Here is a 22,971-nt window from a genome sequence, read left to right as displayed (position 1 = left end):
ATAATATATATAAAACAAATAAATCTCAAATTAAACATGTTTTTTTAACTTGTATTTGTTTTTTCAAGCAGAGGTTTTCTATATAAAGATTTTCAAGAAACAGATTTAGATTTTGGAAAACAGGAAAGTTTTATTTGACATATAACTCAATACAGATACATTGGATAAAAGCAGGAGAGAGAAGTTTAAAAGTAAACATATTCTGAGGAACAAATTTATCTTAAAATGTGTAAATCCAGTCTGTAATGGGATTTTGGTCTAGGAACACAGATAGTTTGATGGTTGCAACACTTAAAATAGGATATATTTGGGGGAAAAGTGTATACATGTCCTTACTAACAACATTAAATATCCCTAAATATGAGTTATGGCTGACTTCAAAAATATACTAATTATGAGAAAATTGAATAAGACAAATTTTACTAGCTCCACTGGTAAATTTTTTCACTAATAAAAAAGCAAAAAGATATTGTAATCTATATTTTTTTACTTGTTCTACTAAATACTTTTTTTTACATTGTATACCAAAATGAACATTACAAAGCAAACCTAAATTGGCCTTGAAATGATATATTGTCTGTGTGTTTAAGTGACTTTAAATGATCAGAGGCTAAAATAGATTGTGCTTGATTTCACAAGTGTTTCAGCATACTGCTGCGTTTAGTCAGAAAAAAAGGGATTCTGCAGTGTTAAACATCTGACTTTGAGGGAAAACAAAATCAAATCAAATGCCAAAAAGTGAACAGTAATCAGACTCTCCAGCTGGAATTGCTAACATTTGAAGGAGAACAGGTAAAGTATTCTCAGATGATTGTTCACTGCAGATGAGGCTGAAAGGAAGTGGAATCAGAGAAAGCTTTAGGGATGCGACTTGAACACAGTCTTCTCCATGTTTTGACATTTTACAGAGCAACACTTTCAGCCCTAATAAACTGCAGTCCTGGCCAGCGACCATGTGTCTGTTTTGGCCGATCAGCTCATTCGTTTTGGCAAAACTAACTCTTCATGTGACCCACGCCCAGACTGGAGAGTGAACGCTGATATTTATTTGATTGTTGTTTATGTATGTTGACCAAATTCCAGTCCATTCCAGGTGAAAGCCAGGCCTGCTCCCACTCTGCCCTCCTGTTCAACCCTGACCTGTTCATACTATAAACAGCAGATCCTCACCTCTCACCTCACAGACTTCACCTGATAATCTGGCTTGTGAATTCCCCCTCCCCTACATTCAAACACCTTCATTTTTTCTCCGCCTGTCTAAGATATTTTGTCCAGAACCCAGGTTTTCGCTTCACCCCAGCTCTGACCTTTGACCTCTGGGAGATTGGAGAGGTTGGCGTTTCAAATCAACCAGCAGAAAGAGGATCTGGGATCCTCGTTTGTGCACGTTTTTAATGTCTACGTTGGCTAATTCTTTTGAGTTGAGAGACAACTTTTGGCCTTCACATTTGCAACTTTGGGATGAATAATTGATGATGCTTTTCCAACAATATAATTGATAATAAATCGAGTAGTACACTTTTGTTGGAACATAAATGTCTGCCGGCCTTTTAAGTCGAATTATATTTAGAAATTTGAAACCTCTATTAAGTTGCTGCGTTCAAAACAAATTTTTAAGTTACAACTTGTTGCTGAGCTGATGGGGCTACAATGAAAGCTTATTTAGCCAAAAAAAAAGGTTGACTGCTTGTAGATCATTATCAGCAGGAGGACGCGCTTAGAGTGACTTGCTTTCTCTTTTCTTTCCTTGAAGATCCTCCTGAGGAGACATAATGATGACAGGGCAAGTAGACAGCGAGAGTTACATCAGTACCTAAAAAAGAAAGATCTTTTTCATGTCCCCCCCCCCCCCCCCCCATGTCCATGTAGTTGTTAAAGCTGCTAAAGCAGCTCATTAGGTTAATAGATGCACACACACACCACACTAAGAGTATACACACAGAGGGGAAATAACGGGCAGAGTGCTGGTTTCAAATATTAATACTGCAAGGATTACAGCAGTAAGGTTGTGCTGTCGATCCGTGCAGGAAGGAAGAGAGCTACATGTGGCCTGAGGCTGTGTCTCCTTCACTTGTCTCTTGGATCTGAGTTCTGCTGTGATACAACTCAGAAAGTACAAGTGTTTTTAAAGTGATGGCTCCAGGGCCTCAGGCTATCGGTGCAAGCTTACACTGGAATAAAACGGGGTTGTAACGCCTTCCAGCAGGAATGTGAAAACCCGTCCAGCCTAACAACAGCACTTTGTTACAAGCATACCTTTATCAATTAGTCACCTCATTTCTGACATCATCCTTATCTTTGGGCTGGGCAATATGGCAAAAAAAGGAACTATTCCCACGTACATTTTCTAGAAATGAAAATGACTTCATCTGGGATGATTTCTGGTTTACTTTCTCTTTTTTTTTTTTTTTTTTTTTAAAAGGAAGGACACACTTCTTTCATAGTTGAGGAATGTCCTGTTCTTTACAGAAACTATGTTGATGTAAAAAAGAAATAAAATGTTACTGAAGGAATTAAATGTAAAACATTTGTCCACCTTTTTATTAACAGACATTTGGAGATATAACATCTGTGACTTTATTCTGCCCATTATGTTGGTGAACATGGTGCATTGACCTTTGCCACTTTTGTATTAATTATGCTTCTTTCCGCATATTTAGACATTTTAAAGTATTCCTGTTAATAATGTTTTGGTTTTAGTGATGGATAATTTAAAGATTTCTTTTACATTTGAAAGCTTTCAACCTTAAAATCTGACTCTCCTTGACTTTTTATATTTTGACACAACAAACGTCTACTGTTAATTTAGCTCTAAATGCCTAACCATTCCAGCATCAGTTAAAAGCCGTTGCCTTTATCTATAAACTTTCACCTCTTTCTTAAATTGCCAGCAGGAACACACATTATGATGTTTTTATTATTCCGTTGTATGTTCAGCCAAAGTCACAGTCGAGGTGGAATCAGCTATCCACACAGAGGAGGAAAATCTTTAGCTTTATGGAGTCATAATGCAGTGGGGGCACTGTATAAATAATCTCTGCACAGAAATACTTCCAGCTGTTAAACAATATGCCTGAGCACTTTTTCTTTTCTTCTTTACTGGAATGTGTGGAGGTTCATGCTTTAGAATGGAATTAAACATCTTATTTTCATTTTATTTTTTTTCACGTGGAAATGACTGCGTTGGACATTTTCCTTTTGTAACACCTCCAGATTGCGCCCTGTGCCAATCGGTGTTGGAGTTTGAACTTTGGCTGGATCAAATGCTGCTATTGAGAGTCAGGTCATCATGTGGAATTGGAACCTGAGGGTCTGCTTACAATTAGGCCCTTTGAAGCTTTCCACTGTAATCTCTCCCTCCTTTTGATATAAAGATGCAGTATTGATATAAACGAAGGCAGTTTTTCCTCTGTTTGTATAACCGTACCTTTTGATTGATGGAAGGAAACACTATTGTAGATTGAGATCATAAAGGCTTGTTTAAAAGCTCCCTTTGAGGTTATAGTCCCTTCCTAGATTTCAGCAGTAATTCGTATCATCACAGCTTGAAAAGGTGAAATTCTGTATAGAAAAGCTTCATCCCTACCGGCAAAGCATGAAATGTTATTAGTGAGCAAGGTATAATTTTTTTCAAGGGGCATCCTCTTTGCCCTTGGACACATTTTTAGAGCTGGTCAGTGGAAGGGGAGAAGAGACAGAGGCCCTCTTCAACTGGTAAAGTTGCCGCCGTCGGGCAACTTTCACGCTCCACCAACTGACTGTTCCAGGAAATGGGGGTGGAGGGGGCACGAGGAGCCCCTTTAAGATCCTCAGCGTGTACCATGGCTGCATGCTGGGTGCATATCAAAGGTGGCAGTCTGTCCTTAGCCTGGGGGAGAGACATGGCTCTGTGTGTGACCAAAGATGCATGGATAATAGGACAGCTTGTCACACTTGTGCGAATGCATGTAGTTTTTGTCAGAGCGTGTTTATCTCTGCCCCTGCTCAGCTTGCAAAGTGATGAAACCATAAAAAAATGGAGACAGTGTACATTGAGGTCAAATTTATTCAATCAAGACCTTAAATCTCTGAAGCCACCTCAGCTAGTCCTTACTATTTTTTGCTATGGTCTTACCTATGGCTGACATTTAAATTTGATGCATAACAGCTAACTTAATGCTTGTTTTCTTTGGTTGCAGTTGGTACCAAAAGAGACCATCAGATGAAGAGCCTTCAGTTTCGGAGCATTGCCCCCAAGGCCCCAGCTGTGGTGCCCTCCCCATCCCCTGCAGCCCTGTCCTGCCAACCCCCATCTGTCTTTCCTGAGGCTACCACTGCTTCAAGCCCCAAGTCCATCCTTGTACCCGCACAAAACTATGCTCTCATGCAAATAGCAGGTCAAGAGGGTACATTCTCTTTGGTGGCACTCCCCCCTGCTGTATCCTCTCAGACGCCACAGCAACAAACCCAGTCAAGTCAGAAGAACCTCAAGTTACCTATTCCCCGATACCAGTCAATGAGGAACAAGGGGACTTGTGATAAGGTCAAATCCCCAACATTGGCTTCCAACTTAAAAGTGGCCTCCAATGCTTCTGTGTTGACTCAGACAGTGGTGAGTGGTTTCAAGAAGAAGATACAAGAGGCTAAGCATGCAAGTGAAACCTTTACACCAAAAGAAGAGCCTTCAGAGCAGGTTATTCTCATAGACCCAGCCTCCTCAGACATCTCAGTCAGCGCTCTACTACCAGAAAACGCTGTCCTCTATCAAGGTTCTCAGCTGGAGCAGACGTCCGACAGCTCAGAACGGTCTGCGGGTCTCATTCAAAAGGTTGAGTTTCCTCCTCCTGCTGCTGCCACTAGCACCACAGCCAAACCCTCTGAGGAAAATAAAAGTACTGTGCGGCTGTGCCAGTCGAAAATTACTGCCGCTCAGGCTCAGAGCGGCATTGCTGTCCTGTCACCGGCCATCTTTAGTAAAGCAGTTCAGATTATTCCATCTCCACCGAAGGGTAAGCTGCCTATTCTCCCCTACTCTAAAATGAAGAGTACCCTCATCCCAGCGACCAAGTCCAATAGCTTATCCCCAGAAAGGAAGAGTTTGTCTATACAGTCAGGACTACAGAGCCCCTTAGAAACTCCATCCAAGAAATTTAAGTCGGCTGAAGCCACGAGCAAGAACCAGGTACCAAACTGTGTTCAGTTTGGTACCTGCCAAACTGTGCCCCACATTAAGGAAACACCCATGTCTGTTACACTGCAGAAACCACCTGGCAAAAAAAGGGGAAGAAAGAGGAAGACCGTGGAAGACATCTTGGCCTTTGAGGCTCGAAAGAAGAGGTCTTTGTCCTTCTTCCGAAGAAGGGTTCCAGAGAAAGTGCCAGCTATTATTCCAAGTTCCAAACAGAAGGAGTTTGACATTTCAAAGAAATATCGCAGCATTCGACCGAAGCCTGTGTTGGTGATGGAAACCGTTCCGCAGCTTGTTAGCTTACCTGCCATTACTCCCAATAGCAAAGAACAAGAACTCCTATTCGGTCCCCAGATCGCTACGACAACCAAAGTCCTTGACTGTCTCCCACAGCCAGCACCAGTAAGTGTCCACCTCAGAGGAGGCTCCCAACCCAGAATGTTCTTTGGAAGCCGTCCACTCTACCGCTGCTCCATCTGCAGCCGCTGTTTCCAGTTCAAGCACCACCTCCAAAGCCACATGAACACGCACACCAACAATCGGCCCTACATTTGCCCTTTGTGCCGCAAAGCATACGCACACCGAGGAAGTCTGAGCACTCACATGAAGCTTCACCACACCGAGGTGAGACCACGCCGTTCGCTGTGCTGCGAGTTCTGCCAGAAGGCTTTTGGATATGTCGGAGTGTACTTTCGTCATCTGAGAGAGGTTCATAAAGTGGTGCTGACAGTGGAGCCATCAGTCTGCCAACACGAGGATTCAAACAGGTGAGCCCGTTTTAGCTACTTTACTGTGACCTCTACCCTTTCAGTAGGGTTTATGCATACATGACGGATTGCCTACGTATTTCTTAACAGAGCCACCTCACTAGAACCATCGGATGAGCAAGATCCTGAGGATCCCGTGGAGCTACAAATCAAATGTGGCCGCTGTCAGGTTGTCACTCCCACCTTTGCTGACATGAAGATGCATTTGCTGTACGTCCATGAAGAAGACATTCCAATCCCACCTCACGATGGCCAAACGTTGGGCAATCGAGACGCTGAGAACGAGCTGGTGAAGCACGCTGCCCATTACTGGCGACAGCTAAATGAGAAGCGCAACCTAGTCAAGTGTGGCAGCTGTGATGAAGAATTCTTCTCCCTCTTCAAGCTCAAGAAGCATATTATGTCCCAGCATTGCGGTAAGCCGGGGCAGGGCGGTGGATCATCATCCTTACCAGATACCACTGGGAGCTTTAGCGTACTAGCAGCAGGTGCCAATTTTAACTGTGTGCTCTGCAGCAAAGTGTTGGACACTAAAGAGACGGTTATGGAGCACTGGAGGAGTCACCACCACTGTGAACACCCCAGCCTGTTGTGGGATGCTCTGAGCTCCTACCCCGGGCAGGAAGAGTGGGAGGCAGACGGCGGTCTGGACACTCCTGATCCAAGCCCAGATTAGATATTTAAAGTAGCTCCTTCTCAAAAACACTCAAAATCATCAGCACAGGGTTCAGAAGTTGCATTAACACTTTTTAAATAAAGTTTTATCTTTACACACCATGGGGTATGTGAAAGGAAAGCAGACTCTATCTAACCTTTAGGTTTTATGAGTCACAACATGAGGCATTACAACTAGTTATGGTATTACTATTAGGTTACTATAACTCCAGCTCCTTAGAACCTTCTACACTGAGTTATTTTGCTTAGCAAAAAGCTGGAAATATCAATTAGGAAATAATAACTTGCATGAGCAGTTGAGGATCATCATGCTACATAGAAAACTTTGAGTCCTAGCAGGCTGTCCCCTCTATTTTTTGTTTTGTTTTTGTCTATCAAATGTCATCATCTAAGGTTGTATTTACCTAGAATCAGGAGTTATGCCGGATTTCCCCTGGAGCATCTGCGGTGCGTCTCCATTGCATTGCGTGAGGAGTCCATCTTACGACCGTCCGTCAGTTTACTCGTCTCTGTTGTGTAATTTGTTCAGCCATCACTACGTCATCAACATCCAAAACTTTGTCAAATTACAAAGACAAAAATCATTTATGACATAGTTTATGTTTTGTGTGATAAATTATGTTGTTTTTAAACTTCCAAAATAACACTTTGGTCGTTTGTGGCAAAATAGACAACGGATGTTACCCACAGAGCTTGTTATGTGTGTTTATCACGTGGCCATGCCACTTTAGATAAAAATTTAATATGCTATATTTTTCTTTTTTTGAAACACAAACCTGTTTCCTGTTTCTCTGACCTTTTGCTGTAAAATCGAGACGTCAGACGGACATCAGGCACAGACATGGCGGAGGCGATGTAAACGTTATTAATGAACGTTCTTTTCTTTTGTGTTAACGCGATGGAGACGCACCACAGACGCATCAGGGTAAAACAGGCTTGAGTTTAAATAAAACAAACAAACATATAAATGAAAAAGAGCGCAGGTTTTTTTTTTTAGATAAACCTGCTATAAGAGGAAACAAAAAGACTACCATGAGTACCATTTCCCTACTGTTATGATTGCACTGTTCTGCTTTAGGATTTAGAGACTTTTATTTATTATCCTGTTGGAAAACTGATTGCAAAGTTGTTGCTTTTTTTTACCCGTTTAAATATGTAATCCATCAAGGAGTAAAACTGTTCTAGAGGCTTGTCACTCTTTGAGTCATCCAGAAATTTTCACTTTAACTCTTTCATTTCACTCTTTCCTTTTTTGACGCACGCAGCTTCTACCACCTAAATCCACATAAGATTACTAAATGTTTTAGTATTTCCATAGTTTACTAGAGTTGGGCTGCACCATGTGCACCTGTCTGAATTCAGGGGTGCATTATTATTATTATCTTTTTTTTTTTCTTTTCTTTTTTAGCTCACTTGGTGCCAGTTTTAGACTCAGATGAGGTCAGGACTGGGTACCAGAACTCCTTTGATTTCTGAGGAGTTCATATTTTAGTCTTTAAGACCTTATTATGAAATTCTGCACAAAGTTTGCATGGCTGGATAGCACTTACAGAAACTAACACAGCATTGCAATAGTAAAAAAACAAAAACAGAAAAATCCTCCCTTAGCCTTAAATTATTAAAGATGGTAAAGGTCCATATCCGTGCAAAGTTTTAGTCTCAAGTATTGAAAGATCTTGGAATTTGTATTGGCAGCTCACCATCTTACTAAAGTTATTACCACCAAACCAGCACCTAAAGGACACTTTGTGGCCTTTCTAATAGAACAGAAGAGGAGGAAAAAACCCATCTTTGATGTGGCGCATCATCGCTATGGATTTTCGTCAGCTGAGTTCTTGATTTAACGCCTACGTGTGTGTTTAGTGACATGCCAAGGGTCTATCTATCTGGTGATTGTATAAGTAAGTACTGTTTATGATTTAGTAACTATGGATTACCTGCTGACCTGTCGTTGCCAGCTCATGTATGCACTTGTGGAGTTTCGTGCACCCAGACTGAGTACATATAAACTGTTGTCAAGTCCAGATAAATATGCTATTTTATACTGTAGGTTTATACAGAGGTCTTTTGGTCTATATGCTTGTGAAGGGTCCTGTCCGGGCCAGCACTGAGACCTTTATGTTTCCTTCTTTTTTGGTTTGGAGGAGGGGGGGCATTAATACATGTAGCTCCGTTTGTTGTCTATGTTGATCTTTTTTTATGAAGAAAAAAATAATTCACAGGGTCAAGTGAATGTACCTGAATGTTTAAAAAACAGCTTTTTAAAGTATATATATATATGCCATATAGACTCATTATATAGATAGACTATAGAGATATATTGAGAATTTAAAAGAAAAATAAATATATATATATATTTACATAGTCACTTCTGCTGCTTTTTTCAGTCCCAGTGGATTGCAGTGAGATGCATATAATATTGATTCAGAAGCCATCTAGAGCTGTCCTTATATGTCTGACACTAAAGATAGGAGTGTGAATGGAGGTCAACCCGCTGAGCTGCACTGCATGCTGGTCCGTGTTGTCCTGCACTCTCAAGCTCTGACACAAAGCAGGAAGTGACAGAATCCAGGTCAGTCTCCTTTTTTCCTCAGCTACATGGAAACCTGCATAACTGTCTGCACAAGTTGGGAAGTGACACAATGTGTTTGACTCACTTCATGTGTTGGTTGTGTCCTTGGGGAAAAAAAAAAAAATCAATGACTGAAAGTGTTTGTGATTGTGACTGTTTGTGTATCTGAAGAACCTGATGTGAGAATAAAGTTTTGCTTTGTTGAAAACAAAGACAACATTTCTGTCCTTCTGCGTTGATTTATCACCTTTTAACAGCCATGTAGCAGTGACCCTTTATCTGTAGGATTGAAGCTCTTTGTAAACAAAAACAAGTGAAACTAGGTGCATTTTACTGAGAAACCACTAGTCCTCATGTACTCCAATGGAAAATGGCCCAACTTTGACACCAAGATACGTGGTCCTGTACTTTTCATATGTTTAAAAGAATATGCACAAATGTCTTTGGAATTATGGGCAACAGCAAATCTTCCAGTCAACTGTCCATACCTACCATGACACCCACAGTCTTTGCAATTTATGTGATATAATTGATGGGTTTAACTAAAAAAAAGAAATTTAGTTTAGCAATCGGTGAAATAAAAAATAAAAAAATATGTGGATATCATCACAGTCTATAAGCACATTAAACAAACCAGTGTTTATGGTGCAGCAGTGTTTGTGTGTGTGTTTGTTTTATTAACCAAGCATCTACCAGCTTTTGGCTCTAATGCTTTTGGGTCCATATTTTGCTTTGGTTCAATATATTCAAAATATCAGAATATTTTCCGTTTGGTATTGTTTTTGCCAATAGGCAAAATAAAGAAAAACCTTTCTGTTGGCTCATACTAACCCTGGCGTAAGGTAATAAAGCAATACCTAATTCTTAAATGTAGCGAAATATGCATTTGCAGCTTTAAACGTAAAGTAGTATGATAAACTTTCCACACGATTCGGTTCAGTGGTGTAACAAACAGGTCGGTTTTAAACCCTTGTAGCTTGACAATGAAACATCTGACTCATCCATGGTAAACGTTCACTGATTTTAAAATCGACCTAACAAGATTTCTCTCTTCCATCCATTTGGACCAATCTTCTGTCTTTAGACCAAACATGATGAGCTGATCCAGGTAACACAGTCTTAAAGTGGCACACTTATATTTTTAATGGATGGATCTTGGCTGCACTATGAACAGTTAGTTACTCATTCCCCTTCTAGTGCTACACCAATTGAGCGAAAAAGCTAGAATAGATGCAGCATCAGTTAACATTTGAACGTTTAGAAGCTCATGTGTTTATGTGTTCAGCGGGCTACAAGATGGGTCAAGCAAAGTGGGTTAGCCGAAGGGCTTTCAGGAGCGTGCATATGCCTCACCTCGGAGCTCCTCCCCTCAAACTGACTCTCCATCTGTCTGCTTTAGCGTTGTGACATTCCAAGCCCTGCATTCGGCGTATTTTCGAGAGGTTTCACATAAATTTAGACTCTTCTTTAGTCGATCAGCTGATTAACTGTCAGAATTGGTATGCATCCAAGACCTTTTTTTTAATTAAAAAACATGGAGAGATGAGGCACTTAGTCTGACTTTTTAAGACCTCATCTGTTAGAAAAGTTTTCCCAATGCTATCCACATAGTCACACAGATCTAGGCGTAGCAGGAAAACATCTTAAAGAAATCTGGCACTAAATTTAGAGATGTTATCTAGAATTAAGTAAATTAAAAGCATGACTTTATGACAAAGAGGACTCAAAGAAACAACTTGACATTTGACACATCAGTCAAATAAGTTTGGATGAAGAAATTGACAAAAATCTCTTTTAGCTTTCACCTGTGAAAGCTACGAGGTATCTAATCAGTAAATCTTAAATCTATCAGGAATTATAATTTTTCTGGAAAAACTGAGGCAAACAAACATTTCCTTTCACTAAATATTCTAAATGGCACATACTTGTATGGCGTTCCTTCCTGAAACATTTTACAGTCCCATGCACACACTGATGGCAGCTTCACTGCCAAACACAGGCATCAATCTATGACCACCTGGAGCAATAGGGGGTTCTTTGTCTTGCCCAAGGGCATTTCAGCACATGGCCGAGCAAGGCAGGAAGCGAACCTGCAATCTTTCAATTAAGGGTTGACCACTATACCTCTGTGCCATGGTCTCCCCAAAGAATCAGTAAAGAGACAGCATCTTAACAAATCTTGGCAAGACTTAATGACAACAAAAAGCTGATTTTGCTCCTTTCATTTCTGCAAGCTTTTCTAAATGCACCCATGACAAGACTAAAAATGTATAGAAGCTATACTTGTTTATCTTAAGACAACTAAAACTCTACTTTACAATACAATTCATGCATTAACCATCAAAGGGATTTTGTAGACTTAAGTGTATTTAACTGTTTTTCAGGCTAAGACTCAGTTGGAAACAAAGCTTTTTGAAGTTCTTTTAAAAGCCATTGGGTTCTTGTGCAAAATCGTGTAAGTTTTCTTTAAGTTCTATATTAATTTGTTTTAACATACCATTAAAAAATAGACAAACTGACAAAATGCTTGTTTGTAAAAAGGATTGTCTTTGTTACAAGATTTTATGCATAAATGTTTTTTTTTGTTTGCATTTAGTCTGGTTGTCTATTGTCTATTTGTGTCGGATGCTACCACCATGTAAACAAAACAAAAAACTGGCTTTGTTAAAACTTTTGGCTGAATCCGAATTCTTCCCCTACCCCTATGGCTTCTCCCTACCCCTACATTTAGCCCTCCAAACGGAGAGTTATCTAAAAATACTGTCATCTAATTCGATCGTCACGCTCACTCGATGACATCATCGATAGTCGCCAGTCATTCACGTTCGCCCGTAGCTGCTAGTGGTCAGAAAATGCATAGCAACGTCAGTTTTAGAACTTTAAGAAGTCCTGCTTAAACAACCTTAAAATGGAACAAAAATAAGCAACGGAACACAAGGGATTTTATGTTGAGTTTTGGTTAAAGGGCCTGTATCACATGTGTCAAACTCGAGGCCGGGGGCCAAATGTGGCCCACCATGTCATATATGGCCCGCGAGAGCATAAAAGTTTTTAATTTCTTAAAATATATATATTTTTTAGTTGATGTTTGCAGGTCGCATGTGTGTATGCAGACAAATTGTTGTCATCAAACCATCAGTTGGATCCAAGGCTGTGTGCAGCCTTTTTTTTGGTTAAATGTTACACATGTAACATGTACATGTTCTTTCCAGCTCCGTTTTATGTTATTTTTCTTTATTCACTTGGACAGTTTGATCCTTTATTAATAGAGTTATGTGGGTTTTATAATAAGCGGACGAAATTTAAAAGGATTTATGCTAAAGTAAAAAGCAAACATATGTTTTCTATGCAACTGTAATTGTCACTTTAAAAAGTTATAATAATTAAATAAATGAGTTATTTAACATGAAGGAGTAGTTACATTTATTTTTGATCACATTTAGTTACATGTCTAAGTTATATCTAGCCCTTTGAGGACAGCTACTATGCTGATGTGGCCCTCATTGAAAATGATTTCTGGCCTATATCATGCCTTTTTTTAAGCCGTTTGGAATAAACTATATCCATATATATGATAATGTATTAATTTTTTATTTTTTAAAATTAAATTTGTGTTATTTTTGCAGCTAATTTTCCTAACTGGAAGCAAAATGACTCAATCTCTGAGGCTCCGCCCTTTTACTCCTTGTGAGTGCCGCCCCTTTCATGACATCAACCTAGAGTCGACCTCGGCAGAGTGTCTGCATTTCGGCCACAAAAACAAGCAACATCCAAACTTTTGCAAAGATGGATGGGCATAGAAAATGTGCATAGAAAATGAAAGGGTTTTTGCCGATCACCGTACAGAAAGTGAGTGTGTGTGTTAGCCTGGGGGCGGGGCTGGCAGCACAGACTCCCCTTTCACTTATCTACATGATGATGTGAGAACCCACTCATTTTCATGGATTTGGAGGGGCACAGAGCACAGCTTTTTTAAAGGAATTCTCAGAAATGTGTGAATGAATCAAAATACCCATTTGGGGTTGTTGCTTGTGAGGAATGAAGATTATAATACACTTGAAAGCTCAAAAAGTTGCATGATATACTGTAGGTCCTTTGAGTTGACTTCTGTTATGCACTTTTGCTTAAAGTCCCACTTTGATCATCTTTTGTTCTATTGTAAAATTGTTTCCAGTGGAACAATTAATCCTAATTATACAATTTTTTTGGTCAAAATTTAAAAACACGTGTTGTTTTCCATAAGGACATAGTTTCTGCAGAGCGATAGGAGTTTTGGGGCAGAACTGGCCCCAAGTGACCTGCCCCATTTCCCATCATCCCTTTGTCAATACTCCCTCTTGCTACTCTACAGGCCATCACAACCAAACCTAACATTGGCAGTGCAACAAAAATTGCAGCAGTATTGGAGCTATCCAGAAGAAGCCAGAGTCCAGCTCAGACGAGGAAAACAAAGATGTACATGGATCTAACCTTCTACAAGTGGCCTGCGGTTGTAGGTCCTACATCACATCTACAAGGTTTTTCCAACTGGATTTTTTTCTCATCTCCTGATTCACAATTATTTGAACTAAGAAATATTCAGAAATACAGTTTTAAGCCTAATTTTCTGTAAAAATATGTCTTCCATCATCAGAAAAATGCTACAAGAACATGTTAAAATCACCAATTTTTTGAACCTCATTTGGAATTTTTCCAGTGAAAAACCTGATTGGTCAAATGGTTAATCTAAGCTCATAGAAAGATACAAGTATTGTTTTATTTGTATTTTATTTTCATTTGAGAAAACTGGTTCCAAACAATCTGGAAAAAGCTCTCGACAGCAGATAGGTGTAGAAGGCGGGTGGGGTTCAGAGGGAGGTGAGGCTGTTGTGCTCTGAGAGGAGCACCAAAACAATAACTGTGTCTTCAGATGGCCTCATTATTAATGAATGAAGATCACATTAGTTCACATCTCCATCAACATCTGCCTCTCCATCTGGTCTGTCAGGAGCGTTTAGACAAATTTACACAGGACAGACATGAGTGTTATACACCTTTGGAGTCCGTGCTGTCGTGCAGCGATGCAAGACTGCCACGCCGGTGTTGAACGCTCGTCTTTGGCTCTAATTGATCTGGAGGAACATGACCCTGCAATGAGGGTCAAAAGGCTCCTTTGGTGCGATTTCTGTTGCCGTTCAAGTAAACAACCTTGTCCTAGCACACACAACATGCATCCTAGATTCGGTCTTCACCACAACCTTTTCTTCCTCAACCTACTTTACAAGTTCAGGCCTCAAATGAGACTTGCTCACTTTCAGGTGGCTTCCGCAGCGTTGCGACATCAGTACGTTTCAGGCCCCAATCTTTGTCGCCATCGCACCTTGTGGCAGGCACAGATAAAAAGGAAAGAGCTGCACGGTGATGCATATTTCCTTTTAATCAGAGCTAATGTGTACCACCGCCTTCACAGTGCACTCCCACCTCACTGTGGCTCTCAGGGGGGACAGGGGAGATCAAAGCTACTTCCCCACCACCACCTCACGGCACCTCTTTTGCAGAAGATCAGTGGTAAAAGAACTGGGGGTTGTTCTCTTTCTTTCTTTTCCGCTTTTATTTTAGCTACACCCACTGAAACTCAGCTGATGTTCATGAAACAAACAGGATTTATGCAGTGACACTTTACCTGCTTCCTTATCGTTTGACCTCCATGTGCAGAAACAGGGGGCATGAAAAATGATTTACTGGATGGCAATGATGTGAGCCCCCCTTACCACAGTTGCTCCCGAGCTGAGGAGTAACCTGAGTGCAGCCGGCTTTTGGCTAATGTCCTGGTTTCTCACTTTTCCTAATGCACTAACATCCGTGACGTCCGTTTGTGCATGGACTCTGTGTTAGTCAGATACATTCATCAACATTATTTCTATGGTGGCATCCAGGATTTAGAAACTCCTGGTCGTCAGATTTACCATGTCTACCAGCGCTCCCTGCATCTCCTGTTCTCCCTCGATCTGGAGATGCGATTCCCCCTTTCCCTTCCCTGCTGCCTCTCGGTCTCAGGTTTCAAAGTGTACCATCTCTCCTCACCCTCCCAGATTAGTCATCTAATGAGCAGCAGTGCCGATCAGGTGAATAATTGATGGCGAGCGGCTGGAGAGAGGCATCGATCTGAGTTGGGCTGCGGCTCTAAATGGAGCAGGGAAGAAGACACCTCTGGAGGATAAGCAGGTGCAGGTACGTGCCTGTAACGCTCTGGACTCTGGGCTAAATGGAATCCAGGTTTTACAGAGTGAGATAAAGACCTGACTAATATAAAAAAAAACAGCTTAGGCATAAAGAGCTTTATTTGTTTGCTCTAACATCTTTCTGTCGGCTCATGTGAGGCACTGTAGCTAAAAACGTTCAATTTGGGTCATTGAGGTTTGTAGGCATTGGTTTGCTCTCAGCCTCTTATGGTTTCACAGCACTTTCGCAATCAGCCTGAGCCAAAGACTTTTAAAATAAAAACCTTGTAGACACGTGACTGATCAGGTCCTTTAGGTCAAGGGTTGCTGTGAACTGTAAAGTCTTGGCCTTTCCAAATAATGGGTGAAAACATGAGAGAAATGGGCTTGATCCCTGTTGGAACATAGACATATGTGGACTGGAGGAGTAATCTTTTCCATAATGGCTAAAATAAAGCCTAAAATCGATCAGGCCTGTTCAGACTGCCATGCCCAGCAGTGTGTCTCATATGGGTGATTGGGTTGGACATAGTAAAGTAAAGTAAAGTTTTATTGAGCCCACAAAACTGCCACTCAAGCAGCATGGCTCTAAATAAGCACAAATCTAAGTTCTAATAAAATTTAAAACCACTAATTTATATTTGTCATGAACAAAGCTATAAATATAAACTTTCTGACAACAGGTTGTGAAAACATCCGATTTTTGTGGGAAATCTGCCTTTTTTTTAAAAATACAACTGCCTTTTACTGCCAGCCTCTAGTGGTTATTTCAGGAAGTGCAGGTTGTGGTTGCACCTTCAGGTTAAAACTAAGAATTAAAATGGGGGCTTAGTTTGAGCAAAATTCTTTTTGGATGACACACCTGTTTAGACCACTACCAAATGATGTTCAAGACAATGTAAATGGTGTTTTTAATATGTTCTTGTGGCATTTTTGTCATGACGGTGGCCTCTAAAAAATATTTAGGATTAAAATTGCATTTCTGAGTATTTCTTTATGCAAATCATGATGAATCAGGAGCAGATGAAAACCTGCTGTTTGAAAAAGTTCTCAGTTGTGACGCAGCAACTGAAATGGGGAGGGCAAAGTCTCCCTGCTCCGCTCCATTCTGATGCATCCACTTGCAGACAAATGGATCCATGTATGTCTTTGTTTTCCCTGTCTGAGCTGCAATCTGGATCAGAACTGTACGATTGGATAGCTCCAATATTGCTCGCCATTTTTGTTGCACCTAATGTTAGCCTGGGATTTTGAGGGGCTGTATAGTAGCAGGAGAGAGTGTAAACAAAGCCGTGATGGGATATCAGCAGGTTACTCCTAAAAAGAGGACAGTTTTTTTGTTTTGTCTAAAAAGTGCATAGTCATAATTAAAAAATCACTGGGAAGATTTTTACAATAGTTAAAAATATAGTTAGAGTGGGACTTAAAGATCTTTTTCAATTCTTATATGTCAAAAACTACATCAAATATTAAATATACTTTTTTATGTGGACTCCAGGAGAATCTGGATCCAAAACCTTTTTACCACAACGGAGCCAAGACAAAAAGCTGCTTTTAATTTGTAGGAGAGTCGTTGTTTCTGCCAGAGGTGAGAGTTTTACTGACCAATTTCAGCTGCATGTGCTTCAATTTACGGAAAGTTTGACACCCCCCCCCCCCCCCCCCAACATCGCACTCTTCTTAGAAAGACCTCAGAGACTTAAAGGGATGGAGAAGGTTGACATGGTGTTGCTGTTTCCCTCTTTCATCCTGCATGTCTTTCGTCACCCCTAAATATGCAACACCTTCTCACGTGGAGCTCTGATGGTAAAACCGCCATGACGCTTCATCGAGGATTCGGCTCGTTGCTTTTAGGTCCAGATGGTCAAGAACACCCAATGTTATAGAGGTTGGGCGCCGTTCGCCCAAGGGATCCCCCGCCATCTGTTCCTGTTCTCCTCTAACATAGGCCGTGGATGCTCAGCGAGGCTCAGTTTCTCCAAAGTTGATGAACAAATTGACTAAATTTAAAAGGTTGAGTTTCAGTGTCATGATGACTGCTGTTTTCGTTCTGCTGTGTGTGGTTGTCAGACAGAATTCAAACGAGACAGAAAGCATCTTTCCACAGTCCTCCCAGCTGTGGGGAACGTGGAGAAACAAGCTAATGCCAAAGCCGCTCTTTGCCTTTAGGGAGTTGCGTCTGCCTGAGCAGTAACCTACATTTACGGAGCATTCTTACACATAAGGTTAAATGAATCAGGCCTCCTGGAGGACAAACACACGTAAACACACGCAGAGTCAACATCCGTGCATGCAAGCACACACTCTCACAAACAAGGAGGTTTCTGTTTGCAGAAACGCAAAGCTAACAAGGTTAGCAAGTAAGCAGGCATCTGAATCTGTAATTAATTTATTTAGTCTGGCTCCAAGGAGCTGTGGGCGTGGACTAATAAGAGGAAGAGGGCTCTTCTCTGCAGAATTGTGCATGAAAGAAAAGGAGAGATCGTGATTCAAGAGCAGAGACTCATCAAGCCTCCAATTTCTACGCTCCCACCCACAATTAGGAGACAGACGGAGACATTCCCATCACTGATTTGTCAGATTGATTAACCTGTTCACGTGTCGTTCATGACATTTTTACGGGCAAAATCATTTCTGATTCAGCGCATTTTGCACAAATATGGTAGATGATAAAAGGATACATGATCCCCCATCCTGCCCCCCACCCCTCCTCCAGCAGTGACTCCGACTGGGATCCACTCACCGTTTCCCCCTTGGGGCCATGCGACTCAGCTCGTCATGATCAATTATCCTCATCCCCCTTTTTCTCCTCGTTTATGTGAGTCACATTTTTTAGACCCATCTCTGGCATTCACTCACCGTCTTTCCTTCCCTTCTTTTTCTTCACAATAACCCTTTTTACCCCTCCCTCCCTGTGCCAAGACCCACGAATAATTTCCCTTCTTTTCTGAAGCTTTCAGGAGGAAAACGGGGCAAGGTGATAAATCTGTGGCGATGTCCTGTTGGAAAGAATTAAATGATGGAAAGGAGAAGAGAAGCCGAGAAGCTCGGAGGTGCCAGCCTTTCCTGACTGAAAAAACAGTTTGTCTTAAAAAGGGTGAAGACAAGGGCGGTAAAAAGAAGTTGATCAACTTCTTAGTCCCTGGCTGCAGTTAGCTCCGAAGATATCGTGCTGCTGGAAGCCTTCAGCGTTCATTCAGGGCCAAAACTGTAAAAACGTCTTTCAACATCGATGCGAAGCAGGATCACCTCGGAGCCAGGCGGCTCCGCTGTTGAAATAAATGCTCAGGTATCACACTGAGAGGAAAACAACAGATCTGTGACCCAGGGCTGATATGTGGGAGGGTTTGTGTCCATCAAGATAATCAATACCATGTTATTCACAAGAGCAGAGCCAAGGAGACGTTCCGGTATTCCCTGCATTTCTCATATTTAATGCCTGACTGATTTTAATAGCTCACTCCCCTTAGAGATTGGGTGGAGGATGAGGAATGGGAGGGGGTTTCGGTACCAACTCCAGCACCACAAAAGTCCTTAAGAAAACCTGAAGAGTTTACCTGCCCTGGTGAGTAACATTAAACACAAACAATGCACGGCATAATTGGCATAGATGCGCTTTAAAAGCCCTCCTCCTCTGCAAACACCTGCAGCCCATGAAGTCGGGCGGCCCTCTGGGAAATCACACATTAGCATTTAGTCGTTTCATCTGCTGCTCTAATCAGAGCCAAACGTTTCAATAATACAACACAAGAGCGAGCGGTTATGCAACCCCAAGAACGGGGTGAGCGGGGAGAAAGAGCACTCACTGAGAAGGTATTTCCAGAGGTTGCGAAGTATTTGGCGCCTGTGCTAAATGCTTGGATGGATCTGGGTAGGGTGGAGGGGAGGGGAGGGGAGGGCGGGTGAGCCCATGACCCTAACTGGCCTCCTGCTTGTTTTTCACGTAATAACAGTGTGTTGAAATCTGTGAAATTTACCAACTCAATTAGCTGCTCTGGCAGTGATTAAATTGGGTTTAACAGTGAATTAGTGCCAATGAAAGAAATACAGGGGCTTTTATTTGGGAAGATCAGTACAATATATTCTGTTTAGAACTATGTATTTATCTCTACCGTAATAATATCAACACCTACTGTATATTTCTATCTAAACTAATTTAATTCACCCCAGAGGCAATAGGTGTGATTACAATAATAATTATTGATACTTTATTAAATCCCACAATGGGGAAATTCTTCTCTGCATTTTGACTCATCCCCTGGAGAAGTGGTGAGGTGCAGACTGACCGCGCTTGGGGGGCAACAGCTGGCTGTGGAGGGCGGGGATCGATCCACCAACTTTTCGGTTGTTGGACGATCTGCTCTACCGCCTGAGCTAAACTGACGCTACTATTAATAGTGTCTGGCTATGTCCAAATTCCCTCCCTAGTCCCAATATGACAAAAAAGAAAAAAAAAAGAGAATTTATAGTATGGGACTATCAAATGTCTTGGATTTTAAAAGCAATTTAGATACAATGATCACTATTGTCTTTGTTTTGTCAAATGGCAAATATGACATTATTATCAATATCTCGCAGTATAAAGCTTAAAAAATATGAACTTTTTATGAAGACTTTTTATTATTGTGTTCTGTTGATTTAACTTGGATGGTTTGATGGATGATTTTTTTTTTTTTACAAAAATAGGCTAAACACAATGCATTGTGGTCTATATTGATCAATCTAGTGAGCATTGATGCACACTGATTTTTCACACAGACTTCTGGGAATTTTTTAGGGCGCTCAATTGTAGACGTCAGATTCGAAGGGCACTACAAAATAGCAAACGCGCCATATAGTGCACTAAGTAGTGAGTAGTAAAAGAATTTGGACACAAACGTTGAGTCTGGATTTGAATTGTTGAAGTTTTCGTGTTTTTTTTCTGTTGACTATTTTTGATAATTAAAAACTTACGTTAAACTAATAAGAAGTTGGAATAAGAGCAGTGCTTCAAAACTATGCTAAACCCGATAAATACATGATTTCTATTGTTTTTTCAGCAGAATACTGGCCAGGTAACACTTCCTCCGTGAAGTGGTGTGAAAATACCAAGCAATCACATTTGAATTACTTTAAAACAAAAAAAATCCAAATGCCCTTTCAAAAGGAGAAACTACTATTGTTTCCAACAGTTAAAAAAAACACTTTGTAAGCATATTATTAAGTCTGCTGTGGTGTTATTTGTTTTTTTAAACTGCCCAGGAAAGAGGCTTCTGACTTTTACTAAGTGAAGGCAGACACAGTCAACCCTCCAGTATTCTATACCACTCTCCTGTGGCCTGCTTTGCATATGTAACTGTTTGACCATTGCTTTTTATTGATTAGAAAAAAAATACTACATTTTCTGCACTACAGGGCGCACTTATGTCATTAATAAGCTGCACTGAACTGGCACATTAGGCAAAAGACAACAGTCAGAGATAGCTCCGACAATCACTAAAACGTAACCTGTGTTCACAGCAACTTTAGAACTTGTTTGTACATTTTAGCCATGTTGGCAGAGGCTCTGCATTAGCTTATTCACAATACCTGTAACTACCAACCTTGTTTACAACATGTAAAATACAGACTAATGCCGTTAAAACAAAAGCTACTGTTACTACGCTAACTCCCAACCATGTTAGTAAAGCTAAGTCTGACAGCTACGTGTTAGCTGTGTTATTATATAGCATATTGACCATGCATATTACGATTGCAACACTTAAAATAAATAAAATACAGTATTATATTATTTAATAAAATTGGTATTACGTTTCTGAAAGACATTTACTTCCAAAAACACTTTTAAACAATCTGACAAAAGGTAACTGCATGATGTCGCCTTTAAAAGTATGAACTAGCTTGAATTTTCAATCTGCAAAGTCAATCACTGAACTACAAAGACTCCAAAGAGTTTATCTTCTAAGCTCTAAGTATATCTAACCTAAATCTGTGGGACTTTTAGGCACTTTGAATGGACTTTGTTTGCCCACACAGGCATATGGCTTTAGCCACAACCCAAATCTCCCACCTCACATTTTATCAGTTTTGAAACCGTTTCCCTCTTTTCGAGGCCAACCCCTCTCACACTGCTCTCCTTTCCATGAGCTTGGCAGCTAGTGATCAGCCTCTCTGGCCTGCAGCGAGCAGGAAATGACCTATTGTTCTGAGATAATGTGAAATATAATGTTCCCCTGCACTCTTGGAAGGCATCCTGCCCTGACAAACTCATCGCTGTGGGCAACAGTAGGCGCCAAATACACGAATACCTGCCAAACAGAGACGTCCATCAGCGTACAGTGATGCAGGTTTACAGCAGCGAGATGAGAGGGGGGAATCCCCCAGAGAAAACGAGAACCTCTCTCAGAGCCGACTCACGAAAGCTCACCTCCGCCTACTCAACACAAGCGGGGAGGTTGTATTTTCGAGGTGCATGTGAAAAGCACCTCTGCGTGCATGAGAGGCAGTGCAGATAGAGAGGTGAAACCGGAGCAATGAAGGAAAGTTTCTTCATCGTTCCCGCTGGAAGGAGCTGCAGGTCAAACACCCACAGGAGCGAAGCAGATCCATTCCCTTAAAATCAGCTCATCAATCCTCAGGATGAAAACTGCAGCAGACAGGAGGAATCACAGTCTGTCAGTTCTCACCCCGACAGACACGGGTGAGGAGTCTGGATCCACAGAGGCCAAGCTGCAGCACTGACACAAACGGGACCTCATCTTCGTCATTGATCATTCCCGTGTGGAGCTGCAGCCTCCCCGCTGTGGAAACCGTGTGTTGGTGTAAGCGCATCACAGCCGAAATCTCATAAATAACAGGAGCAACAGCCCAGATTGACACACCAATCTGCAGCACAGTCACTGTGTGATGGGAACACGGCAATATTTATCCTAAAAGTTGTGCACACACTAGGAAAACTTTCGTTGTCCTCCTGAGGACAGAAACGGCAAAAAATGGTGCAAAAACAGCTTATTACTGTCATCTTTTCTGAACTCAAAACATTAAGCCCCTCGAAAGGATCCTGTAATTACGGGGCTTACATTTCAACTCCTGGTGCAGTAATAACCATCCAGGAAACTTTATTTAGGACTGCACTTCTGTGACCTAAACCCTAAACTGCCTTTGCTTTCCACTGAGGTTGTGTTTCCTCTTTTATTTTATTTTTTTACATTTCCACAGAATCTATTCAGCTGAGATAATGCATTCTCAGAAACCATGAAGAAACGCTTCTACAACTTAAAACAGCCTCCCATAGGTGAAATGTGTAGAAGGCGGCACATTCAGGTAATAAAAGTGTGTAAATCTGTCAGATTAGTGACAAAAAATGAGAGTGTGTGGGATTAAGGTAAAGCACGGATGTGGCTCCTTTTGCTTTATTACTCATCTTACATTCAAGGGAGCCTTTTTGGAGGAGGAACGCACCTAAATGGATTAAAGTCACAATTCTCTCCCTGTACAAAGCAGACATTTAGGCATAGATCCTCTGCTCTGCATCTTTGTGACTGTATGCTTTGATGTTCAACCAGCCGCCCACTGTGACTTTCTTCCAGCTGCTGAATTGTGTGTTCAGTA

General features: G+C 41.1%; 1 protein-coding gene across 3 annotated transcripts in view; it reads left to right on the top strand.

Moving 5' to 3' along the window:
- Positions 1–9,400, top strand: part of znf438 (zinc finger protein 438) — a 61,089-nt gene extending 51,689 nt beyond the window's left edge. For 2 of the 3 annotated variants that reach the window (XM_011488709.3, XM_011488708.3), the window contains exons 3-4: positions 4,179–5,934; positions 6,025–9,400. In XM_011488709.3, coding sequence (XP_011487011.1) covers positions 4,202–5,934; positions 6,025–6,610 — 2,319 coding nt within the window. In that variant the 5' untranslated portion in view covers positions 4,179–4,201 and the 3' untranslated portion in view covers positions 6,611–9,400. The remainder of the gene's footprint in view (positions 1–4,178; positions 5,935–6,024) is intronic. The other variant, XM_023950069.1, reaches the window with a different exon arrangement.
- The last annotated feature ends 13,571 nt before the right edge of the window (positions 9,401–22,971 follow it).

Source organism: Oryzias latipes, chromosome 20 (assembly GCF_002234675.1).
Source record: "Oryzias latipes chromosome 20, ASM223467v1".
In the NCBI taxonomy this organism is placed as follows: domain Eukaryota; kingdom Metazoa; phylum Chordata; class Actinopteri; order Beloniformes; family Adrianichthyidae; genus Oryzias; species Oryzias latipes.
The sequence above is the reverse complement of the archived record's forward strand: the minus strand, read 5'-3'. Positions and strand labels throughout refer to the sequence as shown.